We start from the raw sequence: 19,676 nt of genomic DNA, 5'->3' as shown, positions 1-19,676 counted from the left end.
TATTGTAATTAGAAATAATATTGTCTTAAAATCATGACGAGCAAAACGGTTTTCTTTTTACTACCCGATATCCTACAGGTGCCTTGCCAATACAGAGCGACACATAATTGGAAAAGTTGTGTCGCATGGCCGATGTCCAATACTGCTGCTGCGTTTGAACAGTAAATGCCACTTGCCTAGCCAACCTCGACAATTGTTTCCAAGAAAATAAATGCGTTTACATTCAGAAGCTGTGGTGTAACTATCTTAAATGATTCCTTCTTGTAAAATGGATTTGTAATTGTGGACTTACTTTTATTGAAGACATGGAATATTAATCTGGAATTGGTATTTCCAGATATGGTAATTCGTGGAAAAGTGAATATATTTTACATATGTATGTTTGTTTTATTTACGTGGATATTTCTGTTAGATAGCACGACAAACACAGTTAACGATACTTCGATGTTCACAGAAATCACGAGCCCGTGTCGGAGGCAACGTTTTCTATCTCGTAGAGAACTCTGTTTGACAGAACCAACAACAACTTCAATGGATCGTACAACAAACAAACTGAATTTTAATCACATACCACTTTTAGTTGAAAACTTGAGTAGTAAGCCCCTAGACGAACATATTAGAAGGCTTCCTAAGGTGATAATTATTGGCGTGAAAAAGTGTGGGACCAGAGCTTTATTGGAATACCTGAAACTTCATCCTTTAATAAAAGCCCCTGGCCCAGAGCCTCACTTCTTTGACAGAAACTACCACCGTGGACTTGACTGGTACAGGTAGAACCCTTTAATTGACTTTGGTTTGTATGTATGTTACTATTACTCTTTTAGTACTGTTATATACACAATAAGACATAGTTTATAGCTATACGAACAGTGGCATTTTCTGTAAATAGCTAAAATATTTGCATTGAATTTTTTATTAATAGTTGAAAGATGATTGTATATACGTCTTAAACAGATTCAATATGCTATATAATGAAACATATATTAAGAATGGGTTTAAAATGCATAGAGATTAATTTGATTTTTTCGCAAATGATAACTGCCGCTAGTAATGTATGTTGCATTTTTTCTTTGTAAATCAAAGACTAAGTGTGATGTTATAATTGAGTAATACAAAGTATCGAGCTGTAAACAAAGATATTAGAGTAAACGCGCCGTAAGTGTACTATCAATAGATTTCAGAAGAGATTTTGTGTATTCGAATGCTGCATTTCAGATCAATAATGCCATCAACGAAGGAACACGAGATCACCATGGAGAAAACTCCAAGGTACTTCGTGTCTCCAGACGTACCAGAAAGGATATACAACATGTCTCCAAATACTAAACTTGTTATAGTTGTTCGTGACCCAGTTATAAGAGCACTATCTGATTTCACTCAGGCAGTTAGTAAAAATGAAGTGGAATCTAATATGACCTTCCGTAGGAGGGTTTTACGTAGAGATGGTGACATCAATATACACTCATCAATCGTTCAAACTGGAATTTACGTTCGCTACATCACAAATTGGTTGGAGTATTTTGGAAGTAGCAACATACACATCGTCAGTGGTGAGGAACTCGTTACAAATCCTCTAGCTGTGTTAGAGACCGTGCAAGACTTTATTGGTGTTGAAAGAGAAATAGATGGGAACCTTATATATTTCAACAAAACGCGTGGATTTCCGTGTATAAGGATATTAAAACGAAAGAGGACATCAAAGTGTTTCGGCAAAACTAAAGGAAGAAACCACGTACAAACTGATTCAACAACACTTAAACGTCTGTACGACTTCTATAGTCCCTATAATCAGTATTTGTTTAAAGTAATAAACAAGACGTTCAAATGGAATCTCATACAAAGAGAAAAGTAACCATAAGTGAAGTATTTATTGAATGCTTGCTTGCGATTAATCCATAGTTGCAACTGTTGTTACATGAACTATATTGAAAGGTGTGACATATGTTTATGTTCTATGATTACTTTTTTTAAATCTTAATACATAATAATGCACAAAAAGATTTATATTTCTGCTGAGTATTTATATATGACAGTTTTTGTCATTGAGAATTGTAATACAACGTGTTTCGTATAAAAGAAATGTGTAATTGTAATATTGGAAATATATAAATATTTTACTCTTGTCGCAGTTTTTAAGTGATAAGAAGTCGTTCATTTATACTAAACTTGATGTAAGCATTGTACCTATCATATCACACCATACGAAAAATCCAGTACAAATCAGCAACATATCTGAAATCCTGTTAATTAGAAACTTTCTGAAATGATTGCAAATATCTCTACGGAAATTACGTTTTGGCTCAAGTGTTATTAAAGTGGCATTGTCTTTTCAGTCAGAAAACGTGCGTGGAGTATTTGATAGAGAAAAACTGACATCCTTAGACGATTCAAGGTCAATATTCGAGATGTTATTGCAATTGGGAAGAAATCGAATCCGTGTGTGTTCAGTGTTTTAGCAAATAACACGCTATAAGCACATTATATTGTCAGCATTTGGCTGTATTGTTTTTTTGGAATTATTCTCTTTGAAGTGGATTTGCAAATATAACTGTACGCCAGAAATGGGTACATTTAATCCGTGATCTTACTCTTTATCGTTTCAATCATGTTTTATGATAAAAGTCACATATCTCTTCTACTTCTAAAGTTTCAACACTTAGTCTGTTGATATATCTTAAATGCCCCTAAATTTATTCTTGTTTGATAACATTCCTGATGTATTGGTTTTAAAATTGACATTTTATAAGTTTATGTTCACTTTCCCCCAGTTTGTGTTAAATATATTTTATTCTTGAGTTACATAAACATCATATGTCGTCAATATAATACGCGATTACAACTTCCGTCTGATCATTGATCATTCTGAATAAATCTGCTCATGTTCAGAGCTCCAATGGACTGTGTCAGTGCATTCATTGTCTTGAACAATATGTTCCGGATATCTAAACCGGGCTCAATTAGGCAGGCATACACAAATATTCGCAGTTTCTAATTGGCAACGATATAACAGCGTTGAACAAAATCAACACTCAAACAGAATTCCCATTGAAGCATTATCGAATCTCTATCCGGCGCAAATTTGCATTTATCATATATTTATTCTTAGTTTGTTATAAGAAAAATGAGCCCGGGTTGGGTCCAACTGACGAGACATACTTGTAGAAAGACATATGGCGTATTTGATTCTATCACAAAGATTGCAATTTGATTAGTGGAGTGAGTGAGAATGCGTTAACGTTCATTAATAATACTATATATTTTCACGAATCGTTCTATTGCAATAGATTGATAACATATTCTTCAAACACTACACTTACTTTTTAAAGCTGAAATTTTCGTCCAACACTGTGGACATCATCAGAGCAACTGGCCTGACTATCGCTCACTCGCAGCTCTGACACTCGGCAGCGCTATGGGAAGTCCAGTATCTCCGATAGTGGCTAACCTGTATATGGAGTTTTTGGAAAGAGAAGCCATTGCAACTGCTCCGGTGACATGTAAACCAACCTTGTGGAAACGCTACGTAGATGACATATTAGAGAAGATTCGGAGAGGACAACTACAGAACCTCACTGACCACCTCAACACTGTAGACGTTACCAATAACATCAAGTTCACCCACGAAGAAGAAAGCAACGGGGCCATTCCATTCTTGGATACTTTCATCACCAGGAAGGAAGATGGTAGTATCAAACTGCTAGTATATAGAAAGAAAACCCACACGGACCAATACCTGAATTTTTCATCCCACCACCCATTACAGCACAAGCTGAGCGTGGTCAGAAGATAGAGATAAAGAGGAAGAACATGTAAAACAAGCTTTAGGCCAGTGTGGGTACCCTGATTGGACAATAAAGAGGGTTAAGACCGAGATTTTGAAAAGAAAAAATGAAAACAAGGACAAGAAAAAAGTGAAACATACAGATAGAGACAATAAATCTAAAGGGATGGTGGTTATTCCGTATGTGAAAGGGCTATCTGAAGCAGTGAGCCGGGTGTTTAATAAACATCGAGTCGCCACGGCCATGCGCCCACATCAGACACTACGCAACATCTTAGTGCACCCCAAGGACAAACAGGAAACAACAGAGAAAGCAGAAGTAATTTACAAAATACCTTGTAAAAATTGTGATAAAGTCTACGTGGGAGAATCGGGGCGAAAATTTGGAATAAGACTGAATGAACACAAAAAAGATTGTGAAACAAACTCAAATAAGGCATTTACTAGATCAACTAGAAAACAATCAGAATCGACAATAGAAAAAAGTGCAATCACAGATCACCAGAACATAAATAATCATGGAATAGACTGGGAGGGGGCACGCGTAATAGAGAGAGAATCAGACTGGAGAGTGCGAAAAACGAAGGAGGCTATCTGCATCAAAACTGAGGGGGCAGTTATGAACCGGGACGAGGGGGCCTTCCTTTCTGGGATTTACAACCCACTTTTCGCCGGATTACGGAAATTCGGCGGGAAGTCCCGAGTGTCAGAGCTGCGAGTGAGCGATAGTCAGGCCAGTTGCTCTGACGATGTCCACAGTGTTGGACGAAAATTTCAGCTTTAAAAAGTAAGTGTAGTGTTTGAAGAATATGTTATCAATCTATTGGATTTACCTACACAATGAACTCATTCAAGAATCGTTCTATTGCACTTTATGTTGAAACAATGCTCTAAAATCTCAAAAATGAACACAATACTAAACCACTGTTGCTAAAAGCAATCGGAATGCAACATTGACGTAACAGGAATAATAAGATCATCTTAGCATTGCTAACTTACAGAGCATTTACATAAATGGAAGTATCGATCAGGTAGGATAGTGATGTATTGACTATGTTTAAACTTTTTATGTAATTCCTCTATCTTTGACTTCCAACTTTGAACAAATTCTAGATGACCCACCCGTTGTCATTTGATTCTGAATAAAACGTTGGAAATACTTGTCCATATTTTAATCCCATACAAAACGATTATGAACTCGCTTGCTCCGTTTATATCGTTTTAACCTCATTTTTCATTCAATCTTCACCCCACGTTGTCATCACCTAGTCTTGGCAATCAGAGTATAAGACATTGATCAATTTGACTTTGTCTGGTCCCGGGTATGTTGAACTAAAAATGATTTAAATTCTTTACAAATGTGATTACAGCTATACGGCTGTGCAAATTGTACTGATGCGTTTGATATGCGTTCTCTCAATTAAGGACCGTTGTGAATGCTATCAAAGATTAAATTTAATCTTAATAGTTGCTTTTTCTACAATGAAAAAGCAATGTAAGTGAATATTATCGATAAACGACACTAGGTATTTAGTGGTTAGAATACAAGCTCTCTAAGATGTGCTTGTTGACAATCAGCAACAGTTCCTTAAACGTTCAGGACATTGAAGCATGGTTGGTTGTATTTTAGTTGCAATCATGTGATTTACACTAAAATATAGCGCTATCACTTTGTATATTTGTCGCAATATTTATCTTATACTTAGATATAATGCCGTGTTACATAAATTCAGAAAAGATAATTCTAAAACAAATACGTTGAAAACGTCCTTGATTAGGTATGTCTTTGTCACTTTGAAATAAATTGCCACTAAGACAGTTTATGCTGATGTTATGCAAACTAGGAAATCATCAATTTAAATCATATCTTGTAGCTTTAGGACTTTAAGAAGGCAAAGCTCCAATGGACATTTCTGTAAAGGATTAATTTGGCTATATCTGCTGTCACAACAATCGAAAATACACGATGAATATTTGTGCATGCTTGATTGAAGCCGGTTACGATATCCGGAAAATGTCATTCAAGACATAGGTTGCATTGACAAAGTCCAAATTTGCATTTATCATATATATATTCTTAGTTTGTTATAAGAAAAATGAGCCCGGGTTGGGTCCAACTGACGAGACATACTTGTAGAAAGACATATGGCGTATTTGATTCTATCACAAAGATTGCAATTTGATTAGTGGAGTGAGTGAGAATGCGTTAACGTTCATAAATAATACTATATATTTTCACGAATCGTTCTATTGCACATTATGTTGAAACAATGCTCTAAAATCTCAAAAATGAACACAATACTAAACCACTGTTGCTAAAAGCAATCGGAATGCAACATTGACGTAACAGGAATAATAAGATCATCTTAGCATTGCTAACTTACAGAGCATTTACATAAATGGAAGTATCGATCAGGTAGGATAGTGATGTATTGACTATGTTTAAACTTTTTATGTAATTCCTCTATCTTTGACTTCCAACTTTGAACAAATTCTAGATGACCCACCCGTTGTCATTTGATTCTGAATAAAACGTTGGAAATACTTGTCCATACTATTAACAGTTCCTTAAACGTTCAGGACATTGGAGCATGGTTGGTTGTATTTTAGTTGCAATCAGATGATATACACTAAAATATAGCGCTATCACTTTGTATATTTGTCGCAATATTTATCTTATACTTAGATATAATGCCATGTTACATAAATTCAGAAAAGATAATTCTAAAACAAATACGTTGAAAACGTCCTTGATTAGGTATGTCTTTGTCACTTTGAAATAAATTGCCACTAAGACAGTTTATGCTGATGTTATGCAAACTAGGAAATCATCAATTTAAATCATATCTTGTAGCTTTAGGACTTTAAGAAGGCAAAGCTCCAATGGACATTTCTGTAAAGGATTAATTTGGCTATATCTGCTGTCACAACAATCGAAAATACACGATGAATATTTGTGCATGCTTGATTGAAGCCGGTTTAGATATCCGGAAAATGTCATTCAAGACATAGGTTGCATTGACACAGTCCAGCGGTGATTGCATATGAGCACATATACCCGGAATGATCAATGTTTTGACTGAATTATATTTAGGGGTAATTGATGAAAACGTTATAAACTATTTTAAAGAACGGCTTGTTGTACTCACATGCTGATATTAGTATATGTGATAAATATGAATCTTTAAACGGCTATACACTGCAAATAAATGTCTCTTGAAACGCATCTTATGCCAAGATAATTAACGACAACAAACAAGATTAGTATCCCTGTCATATGTTTGGCAAAAATCACGACCACACCAAGAACTTTCTGGGAAGGCCTGAAACGAATGTGAACGTAAGTGAAATGTGTATGCCTTAATGTTGACAAAAGAAAGCAATAAAATAAAATTGGAAACTTTTTAGTGATTTTTTTTTATAAGAAAATGCTGAAAAAACGTTTCTAAAACATTTGAATGACGGACGGGAAAATATTAAAAGGGAGAAAAGAATGTTAAATGTTCCTTTGAAACACATGTATAATTATAACTTTGATTGATTATGTTATTGTGTTTTTGTAAGTGTTACCAGAGGACGCCCCGATCCTTCCATATGTTCGAGGGAAATGAAAGCAACTACATACAGATGTTTGTAAATAAGTTACAAAAAGAACATTTGAAAAAGTTATTTTGCACTTAAGAGACGGTGACTTTGAAATACCTATACATCGGATTCGAACATTTTCATGCAACAATAAATACGCATACTCGAGAATCCTTTCACGGATATTTTCTGCAATTTACTAATGATTTATAATTTATCATGTAAATCGGAACAAAACGTGCGTATCCAGAGGTATTCTAAATTATTTAAGGTTGCGAGATATTACTAATAAGGGTAGGTGTATATGTGGACTTTTAAGTGCACCACGGGATCCACGCATGCGTACATTGTAGAACGACACATACGATAGAACATGAAAAGTAATATATGCAAGTATCTGGGATCATACAAGTCCAGGTTTAAAATGATATTCTGCAAACGACCTTTTTACTTAACTGCAACATTTGTGCGTACGTGTAGCTATAAATCTAAGTTCGTGTACACGTGTTTTTCGCAACTGCTGTATTGTATATTCGACCGTAACTAATAACTGCGTCCTTTTTTGTAAACGAGGTGTATAAGACAACGTTACAGCAATAAGTTCCAAGTTATACGTTAAAGTGACACTCTTATTCAACATCAATACATATATATGTATAACAAACGTAAATTTTAGTGATAAACCTTTAACTCCTTACTAAATAATGCATTTATGGAAAATATGAATTACTGATATCAAGATTGTAACCGTGTATTGAACAGCTGAAAACGCAAACCTGTTAAATGATTGGTAAATGCTAAACGATTTACTGCGATCTACTATCGTCTCATAAGGTAGAATAACCGTGTTTTCTGCACATTTCTTTCAAATTAAACTCGGTAACCTACATAAGTACTATTGTTTTCGACATTTGTACATTCTTTTTTGTATATTAAAAAAATTGTATAAAATGTGTTAAATCTTATTTGGGGGTAAGAGTGCATCTTTAAAGTATACATAAGTGATGGGCCGATGATCACCGATAATCGATTATATCGGTAGACATTCGTAATTTGGCGATCGGCGACCTCATCGTTCCATAATCGAAAAATCGAAAAAAAAAGTTTGCTTGAAACCAGTGAATTTCCAACTTTATATAGCGCAGTAACTTAGAGCTAAGGGAAGTGATCGATACTTTAGGTTTTAACAGTACTTTCATTTAGTTTTTCTTTGCGTTCAAATCGCTTTATGATGGAGGACGGCCAGGGGGGACGTCGATCTCAAAATATTTGATTACCCTGGATATCGGTCGTCCAGGTGCTGGAAAAGTGCAAATTATTCCAGCGAAATGGTTAGGGTCATTCAAGCCCAGATTCTTATGAAACTAGGCTTTATCGACCCCAGCTGTGCTCACATATTGAAATGAATGTCAAGATCAGTCGATGTAAAAACAAGAACTGTTTGAAGAATGGAAATGTTTGCCGTCCAACTCCGAAAATACATGAGGAAAGTTTTGCTATTTTAATTTCCAATTACTATTTTTAATAGCTAATGCCATCCAAAACCAATGTGTTATGTCTCATTTTTTTCAATTTCATTCTCAAAACCGGTTTAATTAATGCACCAGTCAATTGTAACCAAGCCCCCCCCCCCGGTCCGGGGAATAGTGGGGACTTTGACTTTCGGTCCAGCCAAGCCCGGCCAAAGTCCTCACCCTGCGGGAAGGAGCTGCTCGTGAAACACCCGCCAAATGTCCCTGAACCCACGGGAATCTATGTAAGGTCCATAAGACATGGTTGAAAATTGCCCCATTGAAAAATAATTACCCTCTGGCAATTATTCTTCGCACTGGGGCAATTATAAACCAAAAGACATGGTCAACCATGTATTATCTTTATAATTTACATAATAATGTAATAAATATATAATATTTTAATAATATTAATTTATTTGTCAACTTCAGTTCACCTCACCATGAAATGTTCCCTTCTTCATAAACCTTGGAATATTTTTTTTTAATAATTTTTAGAATTATTCAATATGCCAGAAATAATACCTGTTTTCTGACTGAAGCATAAGAAATGAAATACACATGAAAACTAAGGTCCTTATTGATATATACATCAGAAAATGATGTTTTTGTGATACTGTCAGCCGATTAATCGGATAATCGATCGATCAGGGTCTCCGATTAATCGATTATGAAAATCCAAGCCGATTGCCCATCACTATTATACATAGAATCGCTGCAGGCGGCAGTGTGTTTCTATGATGTGTCTAAAACGTATATGTTTAGTAACTCAAGTGTGTAAGTTATTGGTACGTGCAACTTTCAATGGTTCTAGCCTCTCAGAGTAAAGTAGCTAAATAATTTAACAAAACTTTAAATAGATAGTATTACTACAACTTCAAAACATGTGGTTAATCCGTTGGTTTGATCAAAGAAAGCCGAACAGTCTAATAATTTGTCAATATTTACTCAATAAGATGTTTTAACAGTTTAAATCATTTAAATGTTTAAAATTACCGAAATATTCCCTGTGGACAACTTAAACAAGTTTTATATATTTGGCCATGGATGTTTATATAACATGACCAAGTTGATAAAATTACAGCAATTCATTTCAAAACAAAGGCAGCGACAATAAAACGGAGTACTCATAAATTGTGTTTAAGTGGAAGCAACAATTTGGTGACATCACTTGTATTAAAGAAATTATTTAGCTTGCACTTTACACTAGCGCAAAATTAAGCCAGCTCAACTTTAACCTGGAAATAAAACAAAACATCAGATCGCTAATTGGGGCACTTAAATTAATCAATGTTATTTATTGATCATTTGATTATGGTGGATATGTTGTCCCATCTAATTTAAAATCCGTAATTTGTTATTTGATCCATATTAAAGATATAATTGCCACATTTGTCATTTTAACATGAATGACATTTTTAACAAAATATGTTACGTTTTGAATGGTAAGCTAAGGATCCATGGCATTACCTTCGTATGAAACAAAGCCGTCTTAGCGGATTGAAATAGCAGATTCAAGCGTTTTGAGAATGTACTGAACTGTACTAGTTTTGACAGCTATGTAATGGTAAAAAATATGCCTTCCTTAGCCTTTTAACCTTAGAGTGTAGGGAAAACAGGCAGTAACCACTGAGCCTGAGCGTTTAATCAGTAGTTCGAATGAAACTCTTTGTATGTAACAATCAATTCACTCTTAATGTCAATTTAGCTCACTGAAATCACACGCTCGTTTCTTTACGATAGTTATCATGCTATGATAAAACATAGAGTGCAGGATTATATCGGTTGGTAAACGATTAGCTTATCCTTCTAAAATCTACAGGTGAGGTATAAATTAGATGGCATGAATTTAAATCCTAATTCTTAACGATTAGGAATGTGCAGAGCGAGCGTACTGAACGATCCCTTCTTCATCTTACAGATATTACTTCAGGCCGCATTCTTAGAATGTATTCTGTTTATAAGAATTCGGGAACAAAGCATGCATTCTATGTATAAATATGATTGAGACTTCACAGAGTTAATGGCATATATCAAAGAGACAAAGGCGTGTCCTCCTTGGTAGGTCATTGAGCTATTATATATAGTCAAAAGCATGTCCTAAAGTGCTGATACAGGGTCCCAGACGTGTTTGAATTAACTATAATATTAGAGTACAAATCCTGCCATCAGCGGTTGGTCAACGTGTTGTTTGTTTAGAGCCAAATGTATCTTTAAGTATGTCGTATAATGAAATGTTTCTATATAGTATAATGTATGTCCTTTCAATGTCTGTAAAGAGTCAAATGTATGTCCTGGAAGTGTTTGTGTAGATTCATTTCTCGATTCAGGGACCGAATGGACTCAAATATAAATTATACAGGTTGTCTATACCATGTCCTATTCAAACATGCATAGAGTTCAAATTTAGTGCAAATATTTGACTATCCATAAACAGTTATGACTGTAATTCTCTAAAGACCCATAGGACATGAATTAAACGTTGTACGAATCATTAAACTCTTTAAAATTACGAATTATGACTGTCCTATGTGCCGTTTGGATAAAGTCTAGTTAATACTGTGAAGAGTACAATGTTTGTCCTATGTATATAGTTAAATTTATCTCTGCATATATTAAAATGAGCGTCATGGAGGTCGACAGGAAAGTCTGTTTAGCGTAAATACTACTCGTATTAGTCGTTTGTAAAGACTGCAATGTATGTCATAATGGTAGTCCTTAAAAAACTGCATATTGTCTATTGTATGTTATATTGGTCGTAGGTAAGGACTGACTGTATAGATGCAAATATATGGCATATTGGTTGTCTGTAAATACTGTATAAATATAATTTAAAAAAAATCTAAAATCTAAAACTTTGGTCAACTCCTAATTACCACAAAACATTTCGCAAACGAAAAATATTTTACTCGTGAAAAAGATCGTTGTTCAAAACAAAACACAACATGATCTTTATCAAAATGAATATTGTTTTTACCTTCCCCACCCATTTTTTGAACTGTTGAAGACCCTCAAACAAGGTTACATAAAGACACTTCGTTATGGAATCCTTTTTTTCGTTATAAACGAAATATATTCCATAATAACGATTGAAACAGAACAAACATTAATTAGTTCAATCGAAAATAAATGTCTCTTTATGTCACTTCAGGAGCTCCGTACTAAAAGTCTTGTGTACATAAATTATATCAAAATAAAAAAGTAAACCAAAAACTAAAACCTTATATCTGGCAGTAAAAATATGTTGGATCAGTTACAAGTAAGAAATAATGGCAAATAACCATATAAACGCTTAACTTATGACTACTGTTATTTCTATAGCAGATTTCATTCAAACGTTTGGTTTAAACAAGCACTGATTACAGGAACTTCAGAAATCGTAGGGACGGTGTTGTTGGCTCAGTTTGTACACGATTTCGTCCTTATGTTACTCCAAAATACTTTTCTCTACCATTTTAATATCCTTACACATAAATCCACGCAATTTGTTGAAAAATACCAAGTCCTTTCTATTTCCAAACACCTACAGAGTCTTGCATGGTTTCTAGCACACAAAGCGAATTAGCCATAAGTTTATCAACACTCACAATGTCCATTCACTAACCATGTGGATGTTACACCTTCCAAAATACTAGAAACGTTTTGTGATATGCCGAGCGTAATTAACCATTTGAACGATTGGCGGATGCATACTGATGTCTCCATACCTGTAGATGTACATGTAGAACTCTTCGTTAAATTTCACCTCACTTTTACTTACTGCATGAGTTAAATTAAATCATATATTGTTCTGATCTCAGGATCATTATAACTAATACAAGTTTGACGTTTGGAGATATATTGTACATTTTGCCGGTACATCTTAAGCTACGAATACTGACAAGCTTTCTTCATGGTGATCTCCTGATTGTGTGTTACTGGCATCATTGACCTGAACGACAGGATTTGGTTACGCTAAAACTATCCTGGTACTTATTTATAGTACACATCGTATAAAACCTCACAACCGTTGTGTTAGCTTTAATATGTAGTATATAGTAGAAAGTTCGATGCTTCGTTCAAATTCATTTTTACAACGTCACAGACAGTGTTTCATTTACAACATAAAAACATAAGTAAATTTAAGTTAATAGCGCCAGTTAATAATTTTCTAATCCATCAATTGTAACGTCGTGCATTAAGAGATTAAATTCTAAAGTTATATCTTAAAATATCTTGTTGTTAATAATTATTATGACATTCGACTCCTGGGCTAGTCTTTATTGGTTTCATTGTATTATTAAATAGATCGAACTATTCTTGCTTCAGATTAATTTTTTCATAGAATGGAAAAAATGCTATGAATTCCTAACACGTACACAAATTTTCTTTTGACGTGGCCATATCACAGCGACACCTTATTTGTTCATATGAAATCCAAAAAAAGTCTCAAGCGCAAAATAAACCTTTTTTACTTTGAAGTATATGCGGCATATTGATATTTCACGCAGATATCACGCTGTCATGAAAACACTTTTATATCGTGCGAAGTCGCTTTTGCCAAGCATTCAATCGTGCTTTGTAAGAGTTAACTGATTAACAGACGAACAAACTAACGAAGAGTGTTGCTCGTAAGAGCTCCTGCAGGCCCATAACTTGTGATGTTGATTCCCTGAGAAATGACCTATGCTTGTATATAAAAGTACAAATCTAATCTTATTTTAGAGCGACAAATAATTGTATAATCTCTTTAAGACAAATATGATCACAGGTATTTGAATGATGGTAGCGTCCATTCTAGTCATAAGAGAGTAAGAGACTTCTTATTTCACGTTAGCAAATTCTAGAGCTTTCAATACAATTATTTTTCAGCTGTATTTGTTACCATTTAAATACCGATTCATTTGTCACTTAAACGATTGTGGTACTATGAAATTAGTAATGTACTTTTTTAGAATGATTGATTTTACAGGAAAAAACGATGCGAGTTCAAATATTGTTTGGCAATTCGGTTTGTCTTTGTAGTTGCTTAAAATGATATGTTATTTAAATTCAATTTGTTTGAAGTGTGATTCATTGAAGCTTTCGTTGGTTCCGACAAATACAGGTTCCCTTCGAGACAGAAAGCGTTGCCTCCGATACTATCTCATGAATTCTTTGTTTCATGGTGTTTGCTGTGCTATTTTTTTTAAAAAATAACCACGTTAGTGAAACAGAAAGTATGTACGAAGTATTATATCTAGAAAACACAAATTTAGACAGATATGTCCGTGCATGCATATGATTATTTAGACTCCAATAAAGAAGACATTTTACCAGACGAATGTTTTTTAGATCTTATTGCTTGACGGAATCTTATACGCTTCCACAATTATTTTCTAGGACACAATTGTCGATAAAACTATTGGCATGGCAATTGGTGGCCACTATTAAGACACAGGTATCAATATTGGACATCGCTAACCTCGACACCTCGTCTCCATTGCTCTGTATTGGCAAAACACCTAACATTAATTAATCGTCATTCTTTCAAGAAAAAGCACAGTTAACATATTTGTGATTTTTTTCTTAATTCTTTAATCCTTATTTCTTTGGTCGTTTAAAGAAGTATGCAAATTTGTTATAAATGGGTTCTGTCTTTAAATAAAATATACAGTTTCAAAGCTGTTATCACAACAGTTATCGGCAAATCCTTTTTTTGATGAGTGTGGTCTGTATCATATGTGTATAGGGTATTTTTTATGTGTGTGTTTCCATTGTGTCCTTGCCTTATGCCCCTATACAGGGTTTATGTTTTAATGTTTGACTACTGGTCTTGTCCCTGTAGTCTTCATTCTATAATTCATTTAAAATTTAAATATTTGATCATACTTGTGTTTTAGTGGTTTTATAAGAGGCCCTTATGTATTATAGAAAGTGATGCTGTCAATTCAATTTCTGTAACCAACAATTTAAACGTCACTTATTGTCTACAACAAGACACGCTGAGGCTATTTCTTTTCTGTGAGACTGTTGGTTTCACACAATTATATTGGTTTGTATAGCCTTTGATAGAGCAGCAGAAACAGTCATGTAAAAGGGACTAGACCCCAGATGGTCAAAAAATCGGCAAATGCTGTACATCTTCAAAACAAGCCTTGAATTGTCAATACGAGCTAGTTAGGGGCCGAATATACACCATTTTACATTATTAAAAGAATAAACGCAACAATTATGTCGCTACCTTATCTGAGTTTCTCCCTTTAAAAATAGCGCATAATGGTTTCCCAGTTTAAATCGTACCTGCTTACGAATGCAGATAAATATACCGACATTATTTTTAAACTTACTGGGATTTGTGATGTAGAAAACCCCAGCAAATTTTGAATTGGAAAAATGAGCAAAAAAGCGAAAGATGCATGTGTCGTAAGCGATTAGATACATCAGTGAGTGAGATCCAATGCATTGTACACAACGATGTCAATTTTATGTAAGTTTTTGTCAATATTATTTTCTTTTTTTTGCAATTGTATCATCTGGTGTCTAGTACCTTTAAAGACCGATGTCCATCTGGAGGTAACGATATCCAATATGTGACACTGCTATGTGCCTACACTGACATTCTGGCAATAAAGAGGCTCTTTGGAATACATCAAGATAGTTATATAGTTAGAAATTCCATCACTGCACTTATCTTAAAATGTCTTTTTGCTTGTCCTGAAAACATGACTGGAGAGGTATGCAATTATGAGCCTACTGACTACACCAGACAAAGAATTGTATGCTTATAGAACTTTAAACACACATGGTTTCTGCAAAATTATAAAATTTACCGCCTGCACTCGAAATATAATCTAGTAATACCAGTAGCATATTACCTTAAAAAATAAAGAGAAAAAAGCGCATACTGTTTAAAAACAAAACATGCAATTAGAAATAAAAATATTTGTGACGCTTTCGTCTGTGGCTCAAGTGGTATTGAGGTGGCATTGTATTTACAGACAGAAAACGTGCGTGGAGTATTTGATAGAAAAAATATCTGACATCTGCAGGCGAGTCATGGTTTTTATTCGAGTGTTATTGCGATTGGGCAGAAATCAAATCCGTCTGGCTGTTTTAACAAATAACACGTTAAAAGCTGTTTTATTATCCGCAATTTGCTGTATTGTTTTTAATATTTTATTTCGAATACAATTACCCATATAACACGACAGTAAATATGTACGTTAAGGTCACTATCTTAGTCTTTAAGTGATTCTAGCGATCTATATAACGTGTCCATCTTTGGTACGATATAAAGTCACATACCTCTTCTTCTTGTAATGTTCCAGAACTAAATCAGTTGATATGTCCTAAATGTACCTAAGTTTATTCTTGTTTGATTACCTTCCTGATGTATTGGTTTAAAATGACATCAGAGTTTTTAAGATTATTATTAAAAATGAACCAGGATTGGGTCCAAATGATGAAACATACTTGAAGAAAGACTGATTCTATAACAAAGAGTGCAGTGGAGTGAGGATAATGCGTAAACGCGAATATACAGTACTAGGGATTTACAAGAGCTGTTTTGATGCACATACTATTAAAAAAAATCTCATAAGATTCTAAAATGCACACACAACTACTCTACCGTTGTTATTCAAAGCAATTGGAATGCATCATTGACGTTACAGGAAAATTAAGTTCATATTTAGCAATGCTTACTTACAGAACATAAATATAAATGGATGTATCGGTCTGGAAGGATGAACATATATTGATGTATTAACGTTGTCTTCAATTGTCTCAAGTTTTCTTTCATCTTTGCCCTGAACAAGATTCTTGATAACATTGCCGTTGCCATTGATTCAGAATAAGACCATGGATACGCTTGTTTATATTGCATCGTTCATGCATAAAATATTATAACCTCACTCAGTTACTCCGTTGTAATGGTCTTCTAACCTTAAATTACATTCAATCTTTACCAAACTTGATCATCACCTAGTCTGGGCAGTCAGATGTTTTAAGTTATTAAGCAATTTGACTTTGTCCGGTCTCGGACACTTTGAACTTAAACATATTTCAACATTTTTACAATGTGCATTTCTTAATGCAGAAAAAAATAATCACAATAAACTACGTTGAAAACGTCCTTGATTATGTTTGTCTTCGTCAATTTGAAAGAAATTGCCACTAAGACAGTTTATGTGGATGTTATGCAAACTAGGTTATCATCAATTTAAATCATGTCTTGCAGCTTTGGACTTTAAGAAGGCAAAGCTTCAGTGGACATTTCTGTAAAAGCATTGATTTTGTTATATCTGTTATCACCATTAAATCGCAACTGTGAATATTTGTGCACGCTTGTTTGAAGCCGGTTTACGTATCCGGAAAATGCCGTTCAAGACAATTCATGCATTGACAAAGTCCAAAGGTGATTGCATATGAGCACATTTACCCGGAATGGTCAATGCTTTGAATGAAGTTATATTTACGGTTAAAAGGAAGTAACAAATATGAACAATTTTAAAAACGGTTCGTTCTCCTCACATGTTCATTACTATCAATGTTATAACAAGTATTTTTCAACGGGCATACACTGCAAATAAATGTCTCTTGAGACGCATTATATGCAAATATATGAGGCAACAAAGAGGAATAGTATCACCTGTTATATGTTTGGTAATTAACACACTCACGTATTTATATATCATTCTGCATTGGGAATTTCATAGCTCCAATAACTTCCTTGGAAACGAATGTTTTATAACTTGCTCAACTCATTTATTATTCTTGTGTGATTTCTTGTATGTCTTGGTTTTATCAAAAGGAAAAACAATAAAATATGATAAAAGTATACTCTCATTAGCATTGTTCTATTTAAACATGTTGACTTGTTATAATATTGAAATTTCAAACCCATTATGAAATACAACTAGTCATCCAAAGGCAAACGCGCACTGAAATGACATTGTAGCTAAAGAAACAATTACACTTTTACTCCGAATCGGTTGCCTTTTAAATGATAGTAACGTCTTCAACAATGAGTCATGCATGCGTCAGACAGAACGATGTCGTTTTAATACATCTGGAAAACAACGTCAAGCACCCAAGACATATCAGTAATTTCTATCGGTCTTCTATCATTACAGGATTTTAGATCCGTATATTTGAGATAGGAATTATGGAGCGTTGTATTCAGTCCCGGTTAATGATCATTATAGATAGTTTCATATCTAAAACCCCTTAATGAATCTCCACGATAACAAAGTTAACATTTTTAATACAACACAACGGTGGCAAGAATAAACCACCAATTATAACTAAGAAAGACGCTTTCGTTTGTCTGTAGACTTTTGATTTAGCGGATACCAGTATGTATTGCCAACGCTGGAAGGTAATGATTTCCGATTGTTGAAACGGATGACACTTGTAAACAGACTAAATGACGGTCTGGAAATAATCAGACTCTTTTAACCATTATCAAGTTTTTGGAATAAAATACATAATCAAATATTGGCAATATAATTCATTTCGCGTTAAAGTCATGGAAGTAAAACGTTATGACGTTGTATTAAAACATGACGATTAAACGAACACCGCTTATAAATAACGTGATTGATTTCAACTTGATATAGTGTAGCATGTTTGTTCTATTCATTTAGAGTCATATACCACACCTATACAGCGATCATTGATCTATGCAGTTCACACTCACGGTGTTTCCATTCATGTTTATTCCTTTTGCTTGTTCTTACAATTTATACCAACACATTGTCTTCCACTTCTGTTTGCATATGGTGTTATACTTATGACTACGTTTAATTTTCCTCATATTGATTTTATATGCGTAAATACTGAAAAAAGGTTTCTGATGTTATTTAATGGCCGACGGGAGACTGTTAAATGGGTGTCAATGTTGTTAAATATTTCTTTGAAAATTGAAACATTGATTGCTTATATTTGTTATGTATATTTGTAAGTGTTACCAGAGGACACCCCGATCCCTGGTAGCATATTTGTATAGCTACACAAAGCACCATCACAATGTAATTTTGCACCTAAAAGACAAAGACTATGTAAAGCCCGTACATCGGATTCGAACAGTTGAGCGCAACATCAAAAGTTTAGACAAAAAATCGTCGATCCTTACACGCATAATCCTTTTTGCAATTTATGTATATTTTGTAACTGTATGATTTATGTTTTATCATGTGAATCGGAATACAAACTTGCGTTTCCGAGTGAATATTAAATCTTAAATGTTGTGACACACTACGCAAACGTGTACGGGTACGGGATCATGTGGACTTCTTTTAGTGCACCACTTGATCCCTGTATGCGTACATTGTAGAACGACATTTCAGCTAGATCGAGGAATGTGATGTTTGGCACATACACGTCGTGTTTCACAAGCGCTGTATTGTATATTAGACATTCAATGATAAGTGCGTCATTTAAGGATGCGAGGAGAATGATCCTTCCGCTACTGCAATTAGTTCCATGTGAAACAAAAATAATCACTATGACTTACTGTTATATATACTCACCGTACTTATCGTCATTCGTTGTTGTTTTCTGAATTCAAGCCATTTTTGTATCCTTATCTCTGAAACTAAGAAAAATTGACAGTTTTCGTAAATAAATTAATGGTCATGTTATATATACATATCAATTGTTTAATAAAACAAAGTCTGAGTTTAATATGTACTATTAATACGTCATTTAGTACTTGTCAAGCAATTATTCGGATTAAGCATTGGATTCGGACACGTTTTAAAACGGAACCTGATATAAGCTCTATGTATATAAATAATGACATGCAAAGTATACAGTATACTCACATATGTGATTTA

The 19,676-nt window shown here is 34.2% G+C and overlaps 1 protein-coding gene across 1 annotated transcript; it reads left to right on the top strand.

Annotated features, from left to right (window-relative positions):
• Window positions 1-400: 400 nt before the first annotated feature.
• On the top strand, window positions 401-1,858 carry LOC128244814 (heparan sulfate glucosamine 3-O-sulfotransferase 2-like). The gene is made up of 2 exons (XM_052962904.1): window positions 401-770; window positions 1,216-1,858. Exons 1-2 carry the CDS (start codon window positions 445-447, stop codon window positions 1,850-1,852), a joined length of 963 nt encoding a protein of 320 aa, XP_052818864.1. The 5' UTR covers window positions 401-444; the 3' UTR covers window positions 1,853-1,858.
• Window positions 1,859-19,676: the final 17,818 nt, after the last annotated feature.

The sequence above is a fragment of the Mya arenaria genome, chromosome 2 (assembly GCF_026914265.1).
Source record: "Mya arenaria isolate MELC-2E11 chromosome 2, ASM2691426v1".
In the NCBI taxonomy this organism is placed as follows: domain Eukaryota; kingdom Metazoa; phylum Mollusca; class Bivalvia; order Myida; family Myidae; genus Mya; species Mya arenaria.
This window is presented reverse-complemented; position numbering and strand designations above follow the sequence as displayed.